Source organism: Salmo salar, chromosome 06 (assembly GCF_965601325.2).
Source record: "Salmo salar chromosome 06, fSalSal1, whole genome shotgun sequence".
In the NCBI taxonomy this organism is placed as follows: domain Eukaryota; kingdom Metazoa; phylum Chordata; class Actinopteri; order Salmoniformes; family Salmonidae; genus Salmo; species Salmo salar.
In genome coordinates this window covers 20,915,903-20,938,452 of record NC_138296.1, presented here as the reverse complement: position 1 = coordinate 20,938,452, position 22,550 = coordinate 20,915,903, and the positions used below count along the sequence as shown (strand labels likewise).

Below are 22,550 nucleotides of genomic sequence, written 5' to 3'. Positions count from 1 at the left end.
AGTATTTTCGATTTTAGATCTCCCCAACATGACGTCTAGTCTGTATCGCAACGCGTATTTTTCTGGGCGCAGTGCTCAGATTATTGCAAAGTGTGATTTCCCAGTAAGGTTATTTTTAAATCTGGCAAGTTGATTGCGTTCAAGAGATGTAAATCTATAATTCTTTAAATGACAATATAATATTTTACCAATGTTTTCTAATTTTAATTATTTAATTTGTGACGCTGACTTGACTGCCGGTTATTGGAGGGAAACGATTTCCTCAACATCAATGCCATAGTAAAACGCTGTTTTTGGATATAAATATGAACTTGATAGAACTAAAAATGCATGCATTGTCTAACATAATGTCCTAGGAGTGTCATCTGATGGAGATTGTAAAAGGTTAGTGCATCATTTTAGCTGGTTTTATGGTTTTGGTGACCCTGTCTTTGAATTGACAAAACATTACACACAACTCTTGTAAATGTACTGTCCTAACATACTCTAAATTTATGCTTTCGCCGTAAAACCTTTTTGAAATCGTAAAACGTGGTTAGATTAAGGAGATGTTTATCTTTCAAAGGGTGTAAAATAGTTGTATGTTTGAAAAATTTGAATTTTGACATTTATTTGGATTCAAATTTGCCGCTCTTGAAATGCACCTGCTGTTGATGGAGTGCACCACGGGTGGCACGCTAGCGTCCCACCTAGCCCATAGAGGTTAACAAAGCCATCACCTACAGAGAGATGAACCTGGAGAAGAGCCCCCTAAGCAAGCTGGTCCTGGGGCTCTGTTCACCACCACAAATATACCCCACAAAGCCCAAGGACAGCAACACAATTAGACCCAACCAAATCATGAGATAAAAAGATAATTCTTTCCAATGTATCAAGTAATTAACAAAAAAATAGAGTAAACTAGAATGCTATTTGGCCCTGAACAGAGAGAACACAGTGGCAGAATACCTGACCACTGTGACCGACCCAAACTTAAGGAAAGCTTTGACTATGTACAGACTCAGTGAGCATAGCCTTGCTATTGAGAAAGGCCGCCGTAGGCAGACCTGGAGAACACAGGCTATGTGCACACTGCCCACAAAGTGAGGTGGAAACTGAGCTGCACTTCCTAACCTCCTGCCAAATGTATGACCATATTCGAGACACATATTTCCCTCAGATTATACAGATCAACAAATAATTAAAAAAACAGACCCGATTTTGATAAACTCCCATATCTACTGGGTGAAATACCACAGTGTGCCATCACAGCAGCAATATTTGTGACCTGTTGCCACAAGAAAAGGTCAACCAGTGAAGAACAAACACCATTGTAAATACAACCCATATTTATGTGTATTTATTTTCTCCTTTGTACTTCAACCATTTGCACATCATTACAACACTATACATACATAATATGACTTTGAAATGTCTTTATTCTTTTGGAACTTTGAAAGTGTAATATTAACTGTTCATTTTTATTGTTTATTTCACTTTTATATATTATCTACTTCACTTGCTTTGGCAATGTTAAAATATGTTTCCAATGCCAATAAAGCCCCTTGAATTGAAATGAGTGAGTGAGTGAGTGAGTGAGTGAGTGAGTGAGTGAGTGAGTGAGTGAGTGAGTGAGTGAGTGAGTGAGTGAGTGAGTGAGTGAGTGGCAAGGGGGCAACAATGGGCATGGAAAGAGAGAGAGAGACAGGGCAGAGGACAGGGGGTGAAGGAGGGCATGGAAAGAGAGAGAGAGAGACAGGGGGTGAAGGAGGGCATGGAAAGAGAGAGAGAGAGACAGGGGGTGAAGGAGGGCGTGGAGAGAGAGAGAGAGAGAGAGAGACAGGGGGTGAAGGAGGGCATGGAAAGAGAGAGAGAGAGAGAGAGAGAGAGAGACAGGGCAGAGGACAGGGGGTGAAGGAGGGCATGGAGAGAGAGAGAGAGAGAGAGAGAGACAGGGCAGAGGACAGGGGGTGAAGGAGGGCATTGGAGAGAGAGAGAGAGAGAGAGAGAGAGAGAGAGACAGGGCAGAGGACAGGGGGTGGAGGAGGGTATGGAGAGAGAGAGAGAGAGACAGGGCAGAGGACAGGGGGTGGAGGAGGGTATGGAGAGAGAGAGAGAGAGAGAGAGACAGGGCAGAGGACAGGGGGTGGAGGAGGGTATGGAGAGAGAGAGAGAGAGAGAGACAGGGCAGAGGACAGGGGGTGGAGGAGGGTATGGAGAGAGAGAGAGAGAGAGACAGGGCAGAGGACAGGGGGTGGAGGAGGGTATGGAGAGAGAGACAGGGCAGAGGACAGGGGGTGGAGGAGGGTATGGAGAGAGAGAGAGAGAGACAGGGCAGAGGACAGGGGGTGGAGGAGGGTATGGAGAGAGAGAGAGAGAGAGAGAGAGAGAGAGAGAGAGACAGGGCAGAGGGGGACAGGTAGTTATGAGTTATGACTGCACACACATTATAACTAAACGCTCAAGCGGTGACCTCACAGGATAAGATGAGCTTTTTGTCCAAAACGTATCATGTTTAAAACGTCAGTATAAACCATGTCATATAGGGTTCCACGCAGGGAAGAGGGAGGTGAGGTGAGGGAACATCAATCATAAGGGTTACAGGTACTAGTCCAGATTGCAGATGTGCATCTCTTTCGATTTAGATTTCACTCTTCAGGACGAGCGTGGTAGCCTGGTCCCAGATCTGTTAGTGCAGCACAGCCAACTCCCATGGCAGCATAAACAGATCTGAGTCCAGGTTATAAGTGCAATAAAACAACACACACACACACACACACACACACACACACACACACACACACACACACGCAAATGTGCACACACACATCCGTGTTAATTTGAATAGCATTATAATTGTTATAGTTCAGGTTCTTTAGAGGTTTCTGATTCCTTAAAAGGTCTAAATGACTCAAGAGGTTTTCCTTTTTTCTTCATCTAAATAATGTTTTCTCACACAAACCCTCTTTCAGCGCTGCCGAGGAATGAGATATTGATACTTCCTTGAGAATAAAAAGTGTTTAGGGTCAGAGAACGTCTAACGCCAGCACATCATGTGGTATCACGTCAGCATTGTGAAACACGAAATAGAAAATCCATAAAGTACAGAACGTGAACTATCCAAGAAAATGTCAAAGCTCGTACTCAGACCGTACACACATTCCCCATTACACAAGGAATCAATCTAACCATGTTTCTAACAGTGGTTTTTAATATACCCAGTCACCCTGTCTGCTGGACTTGGGCCATCGCTGTTAAATTTCAATTCAGAAGTGGCTAGATGGTTACTATAGCAACCTTGTTAACTGTGAACTTTGTCTGAAAACAAACAGGTTTTAATAAGTGCACTGTGTGTCCAAGACTGATTCCTCTTCTCCCATTGTAAACGTGTGGGTGCGTTTCCATCAACAATTCCTCCCCATCCCTGTTGTAAACATGTCATGGATGAACTATCCCACAGTCTACCTACCCAGATATGGGCTTCTCTTCAACAACAACTTTGACCTCAGTTTTTCCTTTCTGGATTATAGGCTCATAGATAATACAGTTCAACAATCAATAAACACATCATGTAGTACAGTACAGTGTTGGGGAATGGAGCCACAGAGATCAGACTTAATGCTGACCTGGCATTCTGTAGTAGGGTTTAATGCTGGCCTGGTACTCAGGAGGGACTGTATCGCTGTAGTCTCTGTAGTAGGGTTTAATGCTGGTACTCAGGAGGGACTGTATCGCTGTGTCTCTGTAGTAGGGTTTAATGCTGGTACTCAGGAGGGACTGTATCGCTGTGTCTCTGTAGTAGGGTTTAATGCTGGTACTCAGGACGGACTGCATCGCTGTGTCTCTGTAGTAGGGTTTAATGCTGGTACTCAGGAGGGACTGTATCGCTGTAGTCTCTGTAGTTGGGTTTAATGCTGGTACTCAGGAGGGACTGTATCGCTGTGTCTCTGTAGTAGGGTTTAATGCTGGTACTCAGGAGGGACTGCATCGCTGTGTCTCTGTAGTAGGGTTTAATGCTGGTAATTAGGACGGACTGCATCGCTGTGTCTCTGTAGTAGGGTTTAATGCTGGTACTCAGGACGGACTGCATCGCTGTGTCTCTGTAGTAGGGTTTAATGCTGGTACTCAGGACGGACTGCATCGCTGTGTCTCTGTAGTAGGGTTTAATGCTGGTACTTAGGAGGGACTGCATCGCTGTGTCTCTGTAGTAGGGTTTAATGCTGGTACTTAGGAGGGACTGTATCGCTGTGTCTCTGTAGTAGGGTTTAATGCTGGCCTGGTACTCAGGAGGGACTGTATCGCTGTAGTCTCTGTAGTAGGGTTTAATGCTGGTAATTAGGACGGACTGCATCGCTGTGTCTCTGTAGTAGGGTTTAATGCTGGTACTCAGGACGGACTGTATCGCTGTAGTCTCTGTAGTAGGGTTTAATGCTGGTACTCAGGACGGACTGCATCGCTGTAGTCTCTGTAGTAGGGTTTAATGCTGGTACTCAGGACGGACTGTATCGCTGTAGTCTCTGTAGTAGGGTTTAATGCTGGCCTGGTACTCAGGAGGGACTGCATCGCTGTAGTCTCTGTAGTAGGGTTTAATGCTGGTACTTAGGAGGGACTGCATCGCTGTGTCTCTGTAGTTGGGTTTAATTCTGGTACTTAGGAGGGACTGCATCGCTGTGTCTCTGTAGTAGGGTTTAATGCTGGTACTCAGGACGGACTGCATCGCTGTAGTCTCTGTAGTAGGGTTTAATGCTGGTACTCAGGACATACTGTATCGCTGTAGTCTCTGTAGTAGGGTTTAATGCTGGCCTGGTACTCAGGAGGGACTGCATCGCTGTAGTCTCTGTAGTAGGGTTTAATGCTGGTACTCAGGACGGACTGCATCACTGTAGTCTCTGTAGTAGGGTTTAATGCTGGCCTGGTACTCAGGAGGGACTGCATCGCTGTAGTCTCTGTAGTAGGGTTTAATGCTGGTACTTAGGAGGGACTGCATCGCTGTGTCTCTGTAGTAGGGTTTAATGCTGGTACTCAGGACATACTGTATCGCTGTAGTCTCTGTAGTAGGGTTTAATGCTGGTACTCAGGACGGACTGCATCGCTGTAGTCTCTGTAGTAGGGTTTAATGCTGGTACTCAGGACATACTGTATCGCTGTAGTCTCTGTAGTAGGGTTTAATGCTGGTACTCAGGACGGACTGCATCGCTGTGTCTCTGTAGTAGGGTTTAATGCTGGTACTTAGGAGGGACTGCATCGCTGTGTCTCTGTAGTAGGGTTTAATGCTGGTACTCAGGACATACTGTATCGCTGTGTCTCTGTAGTAGGGTTTAATGCTGGCCTGGTACTCAGGAGGGACTGCATCGCTGTGTCTCTGTAGTAGGGTTTAATGCTGGTACTCAGGACATACTGTATCGCTGTAGTCTCTGTAGTAGGGTTTAATGCTGGTACTCAGGACGGACTGCATCGCTGTAGTCTCTGTAGTAGGGTTTAATGCTGGTACTCAGGACATACTGTATCGCTGTAGTCTCTGTAGTAGGGTTTAATGCTGGTACTCAGGACATACTGTATCGCTGTAGTCTCTGTAGTAGGGTTTAATGCTGGTACTCAGGACATACTGTATCGCTGTAGTCTCTGTAGTAGGGTTTAATGCTGGTACTCAGGAGGGACTGTATCGCTGTAGTCTCTGTAGTAGGGTTTAATGCTGGTACTCAGGACATACTGTATCGCTGTAGTCTCTGTAGTAGGGTTTAATGCTGGTACTCAGGACGGACTGCATCGCTGTGTCTCTGTAGTAGGGTTTAATGCTGGTACTCAGGACATACTGTATCGCTGTGTCTCTGTAGTAGGGTTTAATGCTGGTACTCAGGACGGACTGCATCGCTGTGTCTCTGTAGTAGGGTTTAATGCTGGTACTCAGGACGGACTGCATCGCTGTGTCTCTGTAGTAGGGTTTAATGCTGGTACTCAGGACGGACTGCATCGCTGTGTCTCTGTAGTAGGGTATAATGCTGGTACTCAGGACGGACTGCATCGCTGTGTCTCTGTAGTAGGGTATAATGCTGGTACTCAGGATGGACTGCATCGCTGTGTCTCTGTAGTAGGGTATAATGCTGGTACTCAGGACGGACTGCATCGCTGTGTCTCTGTAGTAGGGTATAATGCTGGTACTCAGGACGGACTGCATCGCTGTGTCTCTGTAGTAGGGTTTAATACTGGTACTCAGGACGGACTGCATCGCTGTGTCTCTGTAGTAGGGTATAATGCTGGTACTCAGGACGGACTGCATCGCTGTGTCTCTGTAGTAGGGTATAATGCTGGTACTCAGGACGGACTGCATCGCTGTAGCCACTGTAGTCTTCGCCCTCATGCTGAAGATGGAGATTCACATTAAAAGAGACAAACTATCTATTTTTGTCTGTTGAACTTTGAAGGGAATTTCTCTCAAACGTGGAAGTTAAAAGTTTTGTTCTTGAACTTTTAATATTTCTGATGTCTACTATGTGTCTAACCCAGAGATTTGAGTCAAAATCAGTCTATAAGAGTTTGTGTTCGTTAATTTGTGTGTGTGCCTGCGTTCGTGTGCATGCATGTGAACATGCTTAGATGCCTGCATACACATGTCTATCCATGCTTACTGCAGTAGAACTACTGCTAAGGGAATCTGCAGTATGATCTGAGCTACTTTGCGGCCAAGAGGAGTGTTTCTCCAACTCTCCCATTAGAGTCCACAAGGACGCACAGAGCTCCGAGCTTCTGGACACTGTGACATTTGTTGGTCTGATGTGATGAATAAGAGTATCTCCAGACGCTGCACTTGATTCATTTATTCAATTGTTTCTTACAATTATTGATAAACATGCACCTGTTAAGAAACTGACTCCATGGATTGATGAGAAATTGAAAAACTGTATGGTTAAAAGAGATGGGGAAATTGGAGTGACTAATAAGTCCGGCTGCACATCTAACTGGCTGACTTACTGCAAATTGACAAACGATGTGACTAAACTCAACAAAATGAAGAGACAGTACTATGAAGCCAAGATCAATGACAAAGAATGATGGGGAAAAACTTGAGTACTTTAAATGAAATTATGGGCACAAAGACAAATTCAATCAAAAAAATGTAATTCAATCAGATGGCTTATTTATCACAAAACCATTTGATGTTGCAAATTATTTAAATTATTACTTCATTGGCAGTCGTCAAACTTAGGGAGGAAATGCCAACAACAGTGAGCCATTGCATTCATGCATAAAGAAAACAAAAAAATGAAAGAAAAGCATTTTAAAGTTTGAATTTTGTAAAGTTTGTGTGGGAGAGTGGAAAAATTATTGTTATTGATCAATAATGACAAACCTCCTGCCATTGACAACTTATAATGGAAAGCTACTGAGGATGGTAGCTGACTCTATATCCACTCCTATCTGTCAAATCTTTCATCTGAGCCGAGAGGAAAGTCTTTGTCCTCAGGCCCGGAAGGAAGCCAAAGTCATTCCGCTACCCAAGAGTGGTAAAGTGGTGTTTACTGGTTCTAACAGCAGACCTATCAGCTTGTTGCTAGCTCTTAGCAAACTGTTGGGGAAAAAATGTGTTTGACCTAATACAATGCTAGTTCTCGGTAAACAAATTGACAACAGATTTTCAGCATACTTATAGAAAAGGGCACTCAACATGTACTGCACTGACACAAAATACTGATGATTGATTGAATTAAATTGATAATAAGAAGACTGTGGGAACAGTACTGTTAGATCCTAGTACAGCCTTTGATATTATTCACCATAACCTCTAGTTAAGAAAACTGATGTTTTATGGCTTTTCAACCTGTGCCATACCATGGATTCAGAGATATATATCTAATAGAAATCAGAGGGTTTTCTTTAATGTCAAACATGAAAAGTGTGGTGTACCACATGGCAGCTCTCTAGGCCCTTTACTAGTTCTATTTTTACCAATGACCTGCCATAAGCATTAAACAAAGCCGATGTGTCCATGTATGCTGATGATTCAACCATATACATATCAGCAACCACAGCTAATGAAGTCACTGAAACCCTTAACAAGAGAGTTGCAGTGAGTATTGGAATGGGTGGCCAGTAATAAACTGGTCCTGAACATCTCTAAAACTAAGAGCATTGTATTTGGTACAAATCATTCCCTAAGCTCTAGACCTCAGCTGAATCTGGTAATGAATGGTGTGGCTGTTGAAGAAGTTGAGGAGACTAAATGACTTGGTGTTACCTTAGAATGTAAACTGTCATGGTCAAAACATATAGATTCAATGGTTCTACAGATGGGGAGAGGTCTGTCCATTATAAAGACATGCTCTGCTTTTTTGACACCACACTCCAAAAAGCAAGTCCTGCAGGCTCTAGTTTCGTCTTATCTTGAATATTGTACAGTCATATGGTCAAGTGCTGCAAAGAAGGACCTAGTTAAGCTGCAGCTGGCCCAGAACAGAGCGCCACGTCTTGCTCTTCATTGTAATCAGAGAGAGAGCTAATATTAATACTATGCATGCCAGTCTCTCTTGGCTAAGAGTTGAGGAGAGACTGACTGCATCACTTCTTATTTTATAAGAAACAAATGTGTTGAAAATTCCAAATTGTTTGCATCGTCAACTTACACACAGCTCTGACACACACACACACACACACACACCACTAGGGGTATTTCACAGTCCCCAAATCCAGAACAAATTCAAGAAAGTATACAGTATTATATAGAGCCATTATTGCATGGAAATCCGTTCCATCTCATATTGCTCAGATGAACAGCAAACCTGGTTTCAACAACAGATAAAGCAACACCTCACAACACCTCTCCCCTGTTTGACTTAGATAGTTTGTGTGTATGTATTAATGTATAGGCTATGTAGTTCTGTCATGGAGCTGTTCTTGTCTATGAATGTTCTGTATGTTCATGTCTCATGTTTTGTGTGGACCCCAGGAAGAGTAGCTGCTGCTTTCGCAACAGCTAATGGGGATCCTAATAAAATACCAAAATATATCATAATCAAGGGGCAACAACAACGGAAGGAGGACAAAACCAGTGGTGAAATCTGTTGGTTTGCCTCTAGGTCTCTCTGCCTCTCTATTTTTGTTCTCGTCTCCTCCCTCCCTCCCTATAACCCACCTCTCCACCTCTTCTATTTCACAGCTCTTCCCTCTGGCCCAAAACAGTAATACTGTATAAGTTACTCTAGCAGCAGTCAGCCACAGAGCCTCATTGTCATGGCTGCCAGAGTCCACACTGCCTGGAAGCTAGCCCACCGTGCCCACTGCTAGGTTGGACTTCCTGTAATGACAAATGTGAGGCTGAATGACCATGAGATCCACATGCGCACACACACACCTCCTATAATGAAAAATAAAGATTCTGAGCAGTCACACACACACAGCGACACACACACAGTCTGTATGTTTAAAGTAACAGGGGAGAGAGGGTAGAGAGAGGGGAGTGTCCGGCCTCAGTAATGCAGTTGACTGGTGTGTTCACTCCCTTGCCCTGCCCGCTCTCTCCTCCAAAACCCATTCCAGGCCCTCTCTAATTTCACCAAAAGCAGCAGAAGCCCAAATGGAGGAATCTGGCCTCCAAGAATCCAGAGAAACCATTCCCTTTCCTGTCTGCCTCTCTCCTCTTCCCTGCCAGGGACCACAGCCTCCGAATCTGCAGCCAGCTCTGGCCCAAAAGAATGAGGAGTATTTTCAGCTCTGTAATTCCAACACACACACGGATGGGACACAAACACAGGCACGTGCACCACACCAAACCTTGTAACTAAGTATGGGCAGGGAAGAGGCCTCACTAGGGAGGTCAGTAGATGCCTCTAGGAAGGGAAACTAGACGGACATTTTGGGGATGATTAGGGAAAGTACAGAGCCATGGGGAGAGCCAGATAAATATCAGGTGTTTCTATAAGAAAACCAAAAAAAGGGACAGTAACAAGCACTGAAACGTAGTCAAATGTAAAATAAGGGTGTTTTCACATAGAATCCTCTTTAAAAGAACCAATCTCAGTCCTCTTTAAAGTGACTCATTCCTCTTTGGATTCACATTGCTATGTGTAGAAGGGAACCAAGATCATTTTACAACATTCACTCAATACACTTTTTTACAAACTGCAGGACAAGCCATTTAATCAGAACGTGTTATCGGACTTACATTTTGGAAGTTAATAGATTACAATTATTGTGTCTCATGAATGCAATCAGACGATACAATTAACAGCAGAAGAATAACTGCAGATTAAATCATGCTGTAATTGAAAATTGTACACCCAATGCAGGCTACTGCCCATAGAATTGAAGACCAAATATGTTGTGGTCTTCTCACACTATTCAAACCCCCACAATCGAATAAACAGCTTAAGATCTCTCTTAGCCTACAGGACCGAGTTAGGGAAGCCCTGATCTAGTGTGTGGTGTGAGAATAATGACAACTCAGACCACATCTCGAGATGGTCTCAGTTCACTTCTCTTCGGAGGCTCTTTGAGGGGTCTGAGTTCCTTTGGGGTAACTTCACACTGCACAAAAAATTAAGCGAACCACACTGACTGTACAAAAATTGTCATAAAGGGACTAAGTGGAAAACATCCAAAGATCAAAACGACACGTTTCAGCTGTGAGAGATTCTGAGAACAAAATACACACACACACACACACACACACACACACACCCTGTGCCAGTTATCTAAATGTACACTATGTGTGCATGCGTGTGCGCATGCACACACACCCACAGTTGGAATACGGCTCTTCCTGTCCAAAGCTTAAATTACCCAGCAAGCTCTCTTTCCCCATAAATACAGCAAAGATCACAGCTACAATTACTGTCTCTATATTTACTCCACCTGCCTATAAGGGAACATAATCATGTCCATCCTAACCTTAACCAGAAGCGTATGCCTAAACCTTCCCCTAAATTCCCGATAAAGCGCATTTTGACTTGGCAGCTTGGACATAGTGGGAACCAGAGTTGCCCCATATGGTTATGCTTTAGCAAGCAAACTGCCGTATCGAAGGTTAAGGCTTTAGAAATAGTAGGCTAAAGCACACCCAAGTTTGGCATCTCGGCTACGGTGGAACTAGCCTGGTCCCAGATCTGTTTGTGCCATCTTGCAAACTCATATGGTCATTGTCATGCCAAATGAACATAGCAACAGGTTTGGCGTCCAGGCTAGGGTTGAACAGGACACGTCAACAATCTGCTCCATATGTCCCTGGATGGTACTGTACTGAATGAAAGCTATCCCGGTCAACAGAGCTTTAGCAAGCAAACTCCTCTAACAACCACTTCACCCAGGTTTGGCTAGGGGTGGAATCAGGACACGCTCCAAGATATAGCCCTGGATGGTACTGCTGCACTGAACGCCTGCTGAATGATGACATGATTTGTTTAGTGAAGTCAAAACACTTCATCACTTCTCACCTCCTTTAGAGGAGATCCTCCCTTTGATAGTTACCAGCTTTCCTCCAGACCTGGGTTCAAATACTACTGGAAATCATTTCAAATACTAGATTATGTGCTAGATTGAGCTTGTCTGCCACAAAGATGTGTATATAGCCTCATTATTGTTATTTATTGTGTTTGAAAATTAGCAAATGGAAAACACTTTTTTTACTTTGCATTGATGAAAAAGGGCTCGTAAGTAAGCATGGTATAGTCTACATCTGTTGTATTCGCCGCATATGACAGTTTGATTTGAAAGCGTTTGAACCAGGGCGGCTTTCCTCAAACAGAGGATTGTGGTGCAGTGTTCCGTGGCCTCAGTTGATGAGGAATCAATGGCTGTCTCGCATGAAGAAAAAAAACATAGTTATCTATGAGGTTAGCAACATACACTGAGGCAAAGTTGAGACCGTTTTGAGACCGGTACTGTTTATATTGTGGCCTCGCCGGCAATTCACTCCCATCAAATCATGACAGAACAGACAGAGTTGTTACAATGCATTGTGGGGGAAGAAGACAAGAAACATACCCTAGTGGAATGCATCTTAAAGACCCACTGTATAATTTAAAACAAGGAAACAGGAGCCCCACCACTTGATTTGATATAAACCTCAGAGATGGGGCTGGAGAAATGTTACCACTTAAAATCATAGATGGAGCTTTGGACAGCATGAATAACAGATATCCTTCAACAACCAATGAGTATCATTCATTTAAAATATCAAAACTGTTAATATCAGTGCCCCTTTAAGTTTGACATAAACAAACAATCAATCTGAGGGCATCATAAAGACATCTGGGTGCATCACAAAGACATCTGGGGGCATCATAAAGACATCTGGGGGCATCATAAAGACATCTGGGGGCATCACAAAGACATCTGAGGGCATCACAAAGACATCTGGGGGCATCACAAAGACATCTGGGGGCATCACAAAGACATCTGGGGGCATCACAAAGACATCTGGGGGCATCACAAAGACATCTGGGGGCATCACAAAGACATCTGGGGGACATCACAAAGACATCTGGGGGCATCATAAAGACATCTGGGGGACATCACAAAGACATCTGGGGGCATCACAAAGACATCTGGGGGCATCACAAAGACATCTGGGGGCATCACAAAGACATCTGAGGGCATCACAAAGACATCTGGGGGCATCACAAAGACATATGGGGGCATCACAAAGACATCTGGGGGCATCACAAAGACATCTGGGGGCATCACAAAGACATCTGGGGACATCACAAAGACATCTGGGGGCATCACAAAGACATCTGGGGGCATCATAAAGACATCTGGGGGACATCACAAAGACATCTGGGGGCATCACAAAGACATCTGGGGGCATCACAAAGACAGACATCTGGGGGCATCACAAAGACAGACATCTGGGGGCATCACAAAGACAGACATCTGGGGGCATCACAAAGACAGACATCTGGGGGCATCACAAAGACATCTGGGGGCATCACAAAGACATCTGGGGGCATCACAAAGACATCTGGGGGCATCACAAAGACATCTGGGGGCATCATAAAGACATCTGGGGGCATCACAAAGACAGACATCTGGGGGCATCACAAAGACATCTGGGGGCATCACAAAGACATCTGGGGGCATCACAAAGACATCTGGGGGCATCACAAAGACATCTGGGGGCATCACAAAGACATCTGGGGGCATCACAAAGACAGACATCTGGGGGCATCACAAAGACAGACATCTGGGGGCATCACAAAGAGACATCTGGGGGCAACACAAAGAGACATCTGGGGGCATCACAAAGACAGACATCTGGGGGCATCACAAAGACAGACATCTGGGGGCATCACAAAGACAGACATCTGGGGGCATCACAAAGACAGACATCTGGGGGCATCACAAAGACATCTGGGGGCATCACAAAGACATCTGGGGGCATCACAAAGACATCTGGGGGCATCACAAAGACATCTGGGGGCATCACAAAGACATCTGGGGGCATCACAAAGACATCTGGGGGCATCACAAAGACATCTGGGGGCATCACAAAGACAGACATCTGGGGGCATCACAAAGACAGACATCTGGGGGCATCACAAAGACAGACATCTGGGGGCATCACAAAGACAGACATCTGGGTGCATCACAAAGACATCTGGGTGCATCACAAAGACATCTGGGTGCATCACAAAGACATCTGGGTGCATCACAAAGACATCTGGGTGCATCACAAAGACATCTGGGTGCATCACAAAGACATCTGGGGGCATCACAAAGACATCTGGGGGCATCACAAAGACATCTGGGGGCATCATAAAGACATCTGGGTGCATCACAAAGACATCTGGGGGCATCACAAAGACATCTGGGGGCATCACAAAGACATCTGGGGGCATCATAAAGACATCTGGGGGCATCATAAAGACATCTGGGGGCATCATAAAGACATCTGGGGGCATCACAAAGACATCAGGGGGCATCACAAAGACATCTGGGTGCATCACAAAGACATCTGGGGGCATCATAAAGACATCTGGGGGCATCACAAAGACATCTGGGGGCATCATAAAGACATCTGGGGGCATCATAAAGACATCTGGGGGCATCACAAAGACATCTGGGGGCATCACAAAGACATCTGGGGGCATCACAAAGACATCTGGGGGCATCATAAAGACATCTGGGGGCATCACAAAGACATCTGGGGGCATCACAAAGACATCTGGGGGCATCATAAAGACATCTGGGGGCATCATAAAGACATCTGGGGGCATCATAAAGACATCTGGGGGCATCATAAAGACATCTGGGGGCATCATAAAGACATCTGGGGGCATCAGTAAGACATCTGGGGGCATCACAAAGACATCTGGGGGCATCATAAAGACATTAAAACCAAACCGCCGTCGGTTTCCCCCAGATTTCATTGTGATGCAGCGAATGTCTGTCAGATCCCCAGTGTTAACTGAAATGTAATGCTGTGTGTAATGCTGTGTTTTACAGTACTCTGAGACCCATGTATTCATTAGATTCACACCCTCGATCGGTCCAATTACCAGCCTCATTGTGTTTCTGTCTGTCCCAAATGCCCCCCTTTCTCCTACATAGTGCACTACTTTGACCTGAGCACTATGGGCCCTGGTCAGAAGTAGTGCACTATAAAGAGAATAGGGTGCCATTTGGAACACCAGCTGTGTGTTAGGATGAACCACTGCTCTGCTTGTTAAAGTCTACTCTACCACCCAGCATGGTGTTAATGGGAGTGGCGCTCCTTCTCTCGTTCTCCAGAGAGACATCTGAAAGCTGTCAAGGGGGCTGAGATGATGGGGCTGGGGCTTTCTGGTTAACTATAGCACACATAGCAGGTCCTCTTGATGAATATGAGAGTGTAAGTGTGTGTGTGTGTGTGTGTGTGTGTGTGTGTGTGTGTGTCCGAAGCCGTGGGTTCTGAGTTCCAGACATGTGGACCCTTCACAAAGTCTTACTCCGATCCAAGCTAACGAGCAAGAACCCTTAAATGAGCAAACTGAAAACATTCCAGCAGGTTTTACTTCGGTTTCACAATGTTCTTTATCCAAACGCATCGAGAGATCTAAGGAATTCTGAGTCATGTGAGTAGCAGTTCATTTCTAACAACGGTCCCATTGCCAAACGCAGCCAATGGAGGGGAACTGAAGTAATAGTCCATGGGAGTGCTGTCCTGTTGTTGAAAAGCTGGAGATGTTTTCAGAAAGGTTCTCCAGTGTCTGACAGATTGACACACCTGAGGTAAATATTGAACTGGAGGGTTCAAACACTTGGACTGAAGCCAGTTATCCTCTCTCACATTGATTCAGCAAACACGCTCACAGTAAAAATGATGCACCTGCACACATACACACACACACACACACACAAAGCCCAAGGCCACGTACAGAATAATCCATATGTAACTTTTCTCAACTTCCTTTCTGACAAGGCACCTGACGTCAGTCGGCACAGAGGCCTCTGAAACAGTCATCCTTTTACAAAGGTGTCAGAGCCACACACACACACACACACACACACACACCCCACCCCATCCCCCTCTTTGGCAGTGATCTGTCCTCCAGGTATTTACACCCGGGCGGTGTGTAATATTTAATCTGCTGGCTAGAGCATGTATTGTTTTTCCAGCCAGTCTCTGTTTACAGATGACAGAGGGAGACTAACACAGGAACTATAACACTAATGAAATCTCTCTGGGAGGTCCCCTTGATGTCTGCTGCCAAAATGTGAGAGAATCATTTCTCAATGTTGCAAACCCTCCTCTGTGTGTGGGTGTGTGTGTGTGTGTGTGTGTGGGTGTGTGTGTGCCCCATCCTCAATTCCACTCAAGTCCTCATTCCTGCTGGTTGTGATGGAGTACTATTGGAAAGGAAAGGGGGATACCTAGTCAGAAGTACAACTGAATGCTTTCAACTGAAATGTTTCTTCCGCATGTAACCCAACCCCTCTGAATCAGAGAGGTGCGGGGGGGCTGCCTTAATCGACATCCACGTCTCCCGCGCCTGGGGAACAGTGGGTTAACTGCCTTGCTCAGGGTTGATTGGCCAAAAGCTGGGACTGGGTTGCCATCGTCAACAACTCCGATAAATCCCAGTAAGGAAGCAACCAGTGGTCACAGAGGTTCAAGGTCACACCAACTCCTACAACACATTTCATAATGTCTCCCTTGGTTCCCACGGGTAACCAGCTTGTGTACCGTTCTAATGAATCAATACTTAGATAAATCAGGGAGAAGGGACAGCGGTGAGAGCTTTGGGCCAAAGCCACCATGTTTTTCAGTAGGACTAGGACATCTCACCCCGCTCCACGGTGAAGTTTCCCCTAGGTACAGATCTGGGATCAGCTTCCTCTCAACCAATCCTAATCTTAACCATAAATGGAGAAAATGCACAACTGACCAAAGACCAGCATGTAGGGGCAGGTTCACCCTACACCGTCCCACCACAGCGTGGGGCTAGGCCTAGACTGACAGGGCAGCTTCCAGAGGGAAGGGTAAGGAGAGCAGCCATTAGAAATCGACACAGAGAAGGAGAAGATGGAGAGCTGACTGTGCCGGAGGTTGTCCATCTAGTGAAGTGTTAGACAGAGACACACAGAGTAACACGCTTTAACCCTCTGATACCTGGTCCGGCAGGCTGACCTCCGCTGACCTCCAGGACAAAGTCACAGAGAGCCAGGTCCTACTCCCACTGCAGGTCACAGTCATACAGACGGTATCCCCCCTGTCCACTGTTAATCTACCCATTCATACTATGAGCTCTGTCAAGCAGCATACATTCACTGGATGGATGGCAATGAATGATGCTTCTGGTTAGTTCTTGTGGGTTAGGAGAGATGTGGAGTCCAGTAGAGGGACTTACCTGAACAGGTGTCAGCTGGGCTCTTGGGTCAAAGACTCGCAGCTTTTTGTCCTAGAAAACAAAGGAGAGGAAAAATGAGTATTTGGGTTACTTGGAAAATGACACAGAAGTACTTAAATCAATGCCCCAAAACAATATTGACAGATCTTTAGATTTGAATCAGAAGCCCAGACTGACTGTCTTGTAAATCATGACAGGCATATGGAACTGGACCACACCAGAACATGTTAGCATGGTCTTAAACAGTGCAACCACAGCATTCTGGTATTTGTAGAAGCCAATCATGATTACAGTGAACCACTATAAAATCTTGAAATAACTTCCCATCGTCCATGAAATGACTGATAATTTCATTTCAGCAGACACCAATACACTCACCGGACAGTTTATTAGGTACAACACTCCGTTCACAAAAATGCTTTTGCTCCTACAGACAATGAGTCACGTGGCCGTGGCTTTCTGTATAAAACAGGCAGACAGGCATCGAGGCATTCAGTGGGCAAAGCCAGTGGCCTAAGTGACTTTGAGCGTGGTATGATCATCGGTGCAAGGCGCGCACCAGTTCCAGTCTCTGAGAAACGTCCGGCCTCCTGGGCTTTTCACGGCGCAGTACAATAATAACAGCAGTACAACTCGTTGGTCCTTGTCACAGATGGGCTACTGCAGCAGATGACCACGCCGGGTTCTACTCCTATCAGCTAAAAACATGAAGAAGTGGCTCCAGTGGGCACGTGATCACCAACACTGGACAACTGAGGAGTGAAAAACATTGCCTGGTCTGACTAACCCTGGTTCCTGTTTTATCATGCTGATGGCAGAGTCAGGATTTGGCATAAGAAGCATGAGTCCATGGTCCCATCCTGCCTGGTGTCAACGGTACAGGCTGGTGGTGGTGGTGTAATGGTGTGGGTGGTGTAATGGTGTGGGTGGTGTAATGGTGTGGGGAATGTTTTCCTGGCACATGTTAAGTCCCTTGATACCAATTGAGCAATGTTTCCATTCCCCAAAGAATTCAGGCTGTTCTGGAGGCAAAGGGAGTTCTGACCCGGTACTAGATGGGCGTACCTAATAAACTTTCCTCTGAGCATATTAAAAACTAAAAAAATTAAGTTTTAAGTGAGAAGTAGGGGGATTGGTTTGAAGCCAAAAAAGATAAGAAATTCACATGAGCACCACAATGCCTACTCCACCCATGCTCTACCAAGGTTTTCCAACACACAGCTTTGACCTACTACAGTATCTATGTTGGTCTATTGTACTTCAAACAATGTGTATGTAGGTTGCTTAGGATTCAAACATTCTCTGACTACATCACAGAAGCCAGGAGTTACAGCAGACTATGTAACTGCAGCCACAAGGTGTTCCTGACCATGTGGTCTGAACCTGTAAAACTCTGGGCCCTGTATATGTATCAGATCTGACTGATCCTCTGAGCCCTTTTCCATAGAACATCTCAGAGTAGGAGATGCTGATCTAGGATCAGGCCCTACCTGTCCATATGATGGTAGTCATTATGATCTAAAAGGAAAAACGGATCCTAGATCAGCAGTCCTACTCTGAGACGCTTTATGAATCATAGAGCAGTAATTCAGTGATCCGTCCTTGCCCTATTGTGTGTTCCCCAACCCCCCTTTACCCTGCCCCCCCTTCACTTCACCCCCACTGGCCCTCAGCATACGGCAGTAATCAGGCCAACCAATCAGAGGGGATCCTCTGTGATTGAGAGGAAATGGGGTGTAATGGGAACCGGCTGTGGCCGGGGACACTCCTGTCCTGGTGTGTGTGTGTGTGTGTGTGTGTGTGTGTGTGTGTGCACTCAGTACGACACAGGGCTCAGATATCACAGTGAAACACTGACAGAAACATACAGCGTAATAACAGGTAACAACTGTAATAACCCTCAGACCAAACACAACCCCACCAAGACATCAACACACGTCAGAAAGAATCAGGGCAATGACACTGACTTATACAAGGACTCAGGTTTTTGTGCACTTACACAGTGAAAACACACACACACACACACACAATCAGAAAACAGACAGGCAGACCGGCATTAACCTTTCTGTGAGACACACACACACCCCAGCTGAAATCAAAGTTGAAGAAAGTGATTGTTGAGAGGAAGGGTTTCCCCTGGCCTTGCCTTCAAAGACCCAGTTCAAAGTGTGTGTGTGTGTGTGTGGTGTGTGGTGTGTGTGTGTGTGTGTGTGTGTGTGTGTGTGTTTCCCCCAGTAGTCCCCACTTCAGATGATGGATTTATTTGCTGTTTACTGCTTCAAATAACAAACAGGGGTTTTCCTAATTCTAAAGCGCTGTGTGTGTGTGTGTGTGTGTGTGTGTGTGGTGACGGCCCACCCACAGGTTAGTGTAGCCGAAGGCTGTGGCATTGGGCCTCTGTGACCCAGGCTTAAGCCAGGGCTCAGAGACCACAGTGCCAGGCCCAGTCCCAGCAACACACAGACCAACACACACACACAGCAGGGAAAACACAGCAGACAAGGCAGGGTGGACAGATCATCAACCATCGCCTCTAGAGACTGGCTGCCCTTACTGACCTTAAAACACACACACACACACACACACACACACACACACACACACACACACACACACACACACACACACACACACACACACACACATACACACAATACACACACACACACACTACCCTTGCCAAAAGAGAACTATTCTGTGTACTAACAACAAACAAAATCTTCTGCCCGGAGAGGAAACGATCTGGCTGCAAACAGCTAGATGAGTGTCAGTCCGATGCAGATGTGTCCACCAGTATAAACAGACACACTCAAACAATCAAACAGACCCTCATAACCTCCTGGCAATAACCTATTGGCTTTAAACACACACACACACAATCCACCCTCTCATAAACACACAGATGGGGTTGCCAGACTCCCCCTAACACAAACACGTGCGTGTGTGTGTGTGTGTGTGTGTACGCAGAGACTGCAGCTGTTTAATCAAAGCGACATAGAACTAAAATCATTCTCAAGCTGCTGTTAATGAGTTCCACCCTGCTGTAGAGCTTTCTCACACACACACAGCCAACCTCCCCTTTCCAGTTGTCCATGGCAACTCCCCACAAAAAACAGTGTCAATCCCCAGTGACTGACAGTCCAGACTGTGTGACATCAGGAGGAGCTGGCTCACACACACTGATAATAACTACCGGTAATAATATTTCTTTATCATGGGAGAGTGTGTGTGTGTGTGTGTGTGTGTGTGTGTGCTATTAAATGGAGCTGGATAAAAAAGTATATCCAATATGAAGAGAAAGGGGAATATCTGCTCACTGTTTTGAACCCATACTGTGAAAAACCCACATTAACAGAAGCTATAAGACTCCTTAGAGAGTTCATACCTGCTGCTGCAGAAGCTATAAGACTCCATAGAGAGGTCATACCTGCTGCTGCAGAAGCTATAAGACTCCATAGAGAGAACATGCCTGCTGCTGCAGAAGCTATAAGACTCCATAGAGAGGTCATACCTGCTGCTGCAGAAGCTATAAGACTCCATAGAGAGGTCATACCTGCTGCTGCAGAAGCTATAAGAACTCCATAGAGAGGTCATACCTGCTGCTGCAGAAGCTATAAGACTCCATAGAGAGGTCATACCTGCTGCTGCAGAAGCTATAAGACTCCATAGAGAGGTCATACCTGCTGCTGCAGAAGCTATAAGACTCCATAGAGAGGTCATACCTGCTGCTGCAGAAGCTATAAGAACTCCATAGAGAGGTCATACCTGCTGCTGCAGAAGCTATAAGAACTCCATAGAGAGGTCATACCTGCTGCTGCAGAAGCTATAAGACTCCATAGAGAGGTCATACCTGCTGCTGCAGAAGCTATAAGAACTCCATAGAGAGGTCATACCTGCTGCTGCAGAAGCTATAAGACTCCATAGAGAGGTCATACCTGCTGCTGCAGAAGCTATAAGACTCCATAGAGAGGTCATACCTGCTGCTGCAGACAACAGCATGGGGAGAAAGTGAAAGGAGCTGTTCAGTACATGAAGACAAACAGAGAGGTAAGTGAGAGAGGAATGGGATAGGAACTGTTTCTCTTTTTGGTGTAGGATTGATGGAACAGGATAGGGAAGGTGAACTGCAGTGTTTAAAATCTGTCTGTTACAGCCCTTGATGGAATTATGCATCTCTAGGCCCCTAAATCTGGGTAGTATGTATTAGAGCACACCATAATGAAAACAAAAATGAGCGTCTCTTATTGGTAGTTTCCAGTCGCTCCGGTTTCTTCCATTTAGTGCCATTTAGTGCCTGATCGCAGGGTGACGGATGGATGGCCACGGTCTCCCTTCATCTGATGTAGCGCACCCCCACGTTCACCCATTTGGGTGAGCCCGGCCTCAGTTGAACACACGTTGGCAGGGCCTATTTGCTTTAATAAAAAAGGTATAGGAGCGATTGAAGGGCCCATTGAGTTAAATTACACCCCAGATCTCAGTCAACCCAGAGAAGCCAGAACCCCAGACGCTCTCATCTAGTGTCACATTTCTCCTCCACTCTGTTTTTCACTTTTTCTTCTCGGTCCATCTCGGCCTCACTCGCTCGGTCTCTCTCCCTCCACCCCTCCACTCTCTCAGGCCAGCAGCAGCCTTCCTAAGGACTATCATCATGTTAAGAGTAATTCTGGTCTGAGCACGGGCCATCACTGACTGACTGATGGGCCAACTCCTTTCTGGTCACTGGAAATACAAACATGGGAAAATGACCCCCACTCTGAAACAGACAATTGTCAAGCACACAGAGTCATATGACAGCCTGTCTCTCTGTAGGTTTTGATCTTGCTTGGTCTACTAAAAGGTTCTTTATGGAAACGTTTTTAAATGTTTTGCAACAGAAACCTAAAATTAGCATTTCTTATTGTACAAGTTCAGGTAGTCCTTACCTGTTTCAATCAACAACAAAATAATATTTTTATGTTTGGTGACAAATGAACACAAAGCACCCAAGGCTCTTGCTCTGTCTCAGAGAATCCAACCAGATTATCGCTGAATGTCTGTATGTGACAGAGAAAGTGTCCAAGAGAGCAGGAGAGGACAAAGAAAAGTACACCAACATTTGCCACAGCACATACTGTACCTCAAAGGCAGGAAGTGTTAAAAAATGAGTTATGTTAACCCCCGCTGATGAAAAGGCCCCTGCCTCGTGTCCAAGTTCAACTACACATGAAACCATTCCACTTCTACTCATAAACTCCCCTCTCTCTGCTCCCCTTCCCATAACCCCAGAGCTCCCTCCACTCTGGCACCCCCTACTCACCCACACACACACACACACACACACACACTGGAAATACCTTCCAGCACAGTTATTATTTCCTTTACGACAGGAGGGGGCACCGCACATGCCTCCATGCCTAGGTCCTCTCTCCTGGGGCGCTAAATCTCCCGCTCTTGAGGCCTTGCGACGGGCCTCTGCGGCCAGGTGAGGTATGAGGTCCCCTCCTGCGTTTGTTTTTCACCTCCGCTCTTTACTTTGCTTTAAAAAGGCAGTAACTCGCAGAACCTGTCAGGGAGCAAGGGGTGGAGGTATGACCCTTACTATAGCTCCCTTCTCCCCAGGAGAGGTAGGGGTCGGCCGGGGCAGCTGGGGAGAAGAGGCTTGGGTCGTATTCATTAGGGAAGAAAATAGCAAAACATTTTGTAATGGAAAACTAAAACAAGGGTTTCTTATTAGACAAGTCCAGGTAGTCCCTGCCTGTTTCAGCCCAT

At 45.7% G+C, this 22,550-nt stretch overlaps 1 protein-coding gene across 1 annotated transcript in view; it reads right to left on the bottom strand.

Moving 5' to 3' along the window:
* The window catches only part of LOC106595296 (coronin-7), a 265,027-nt gene that overhangs the window by 225,413 nt on the left and 17,064 nt on the right, over positions 1-22,550 (bottom strand). Inside the window, exon 7 of the mRNA XM_082976353.1 lies at positions 16,800-16,850. Coding sequence (XP_082832479.1) covers positions 16,800-16,850 — 51 coding nt within the window. The remainder of the gene's footprint in view (positions 1-16,799; positions 16,851-22,550) is intronic.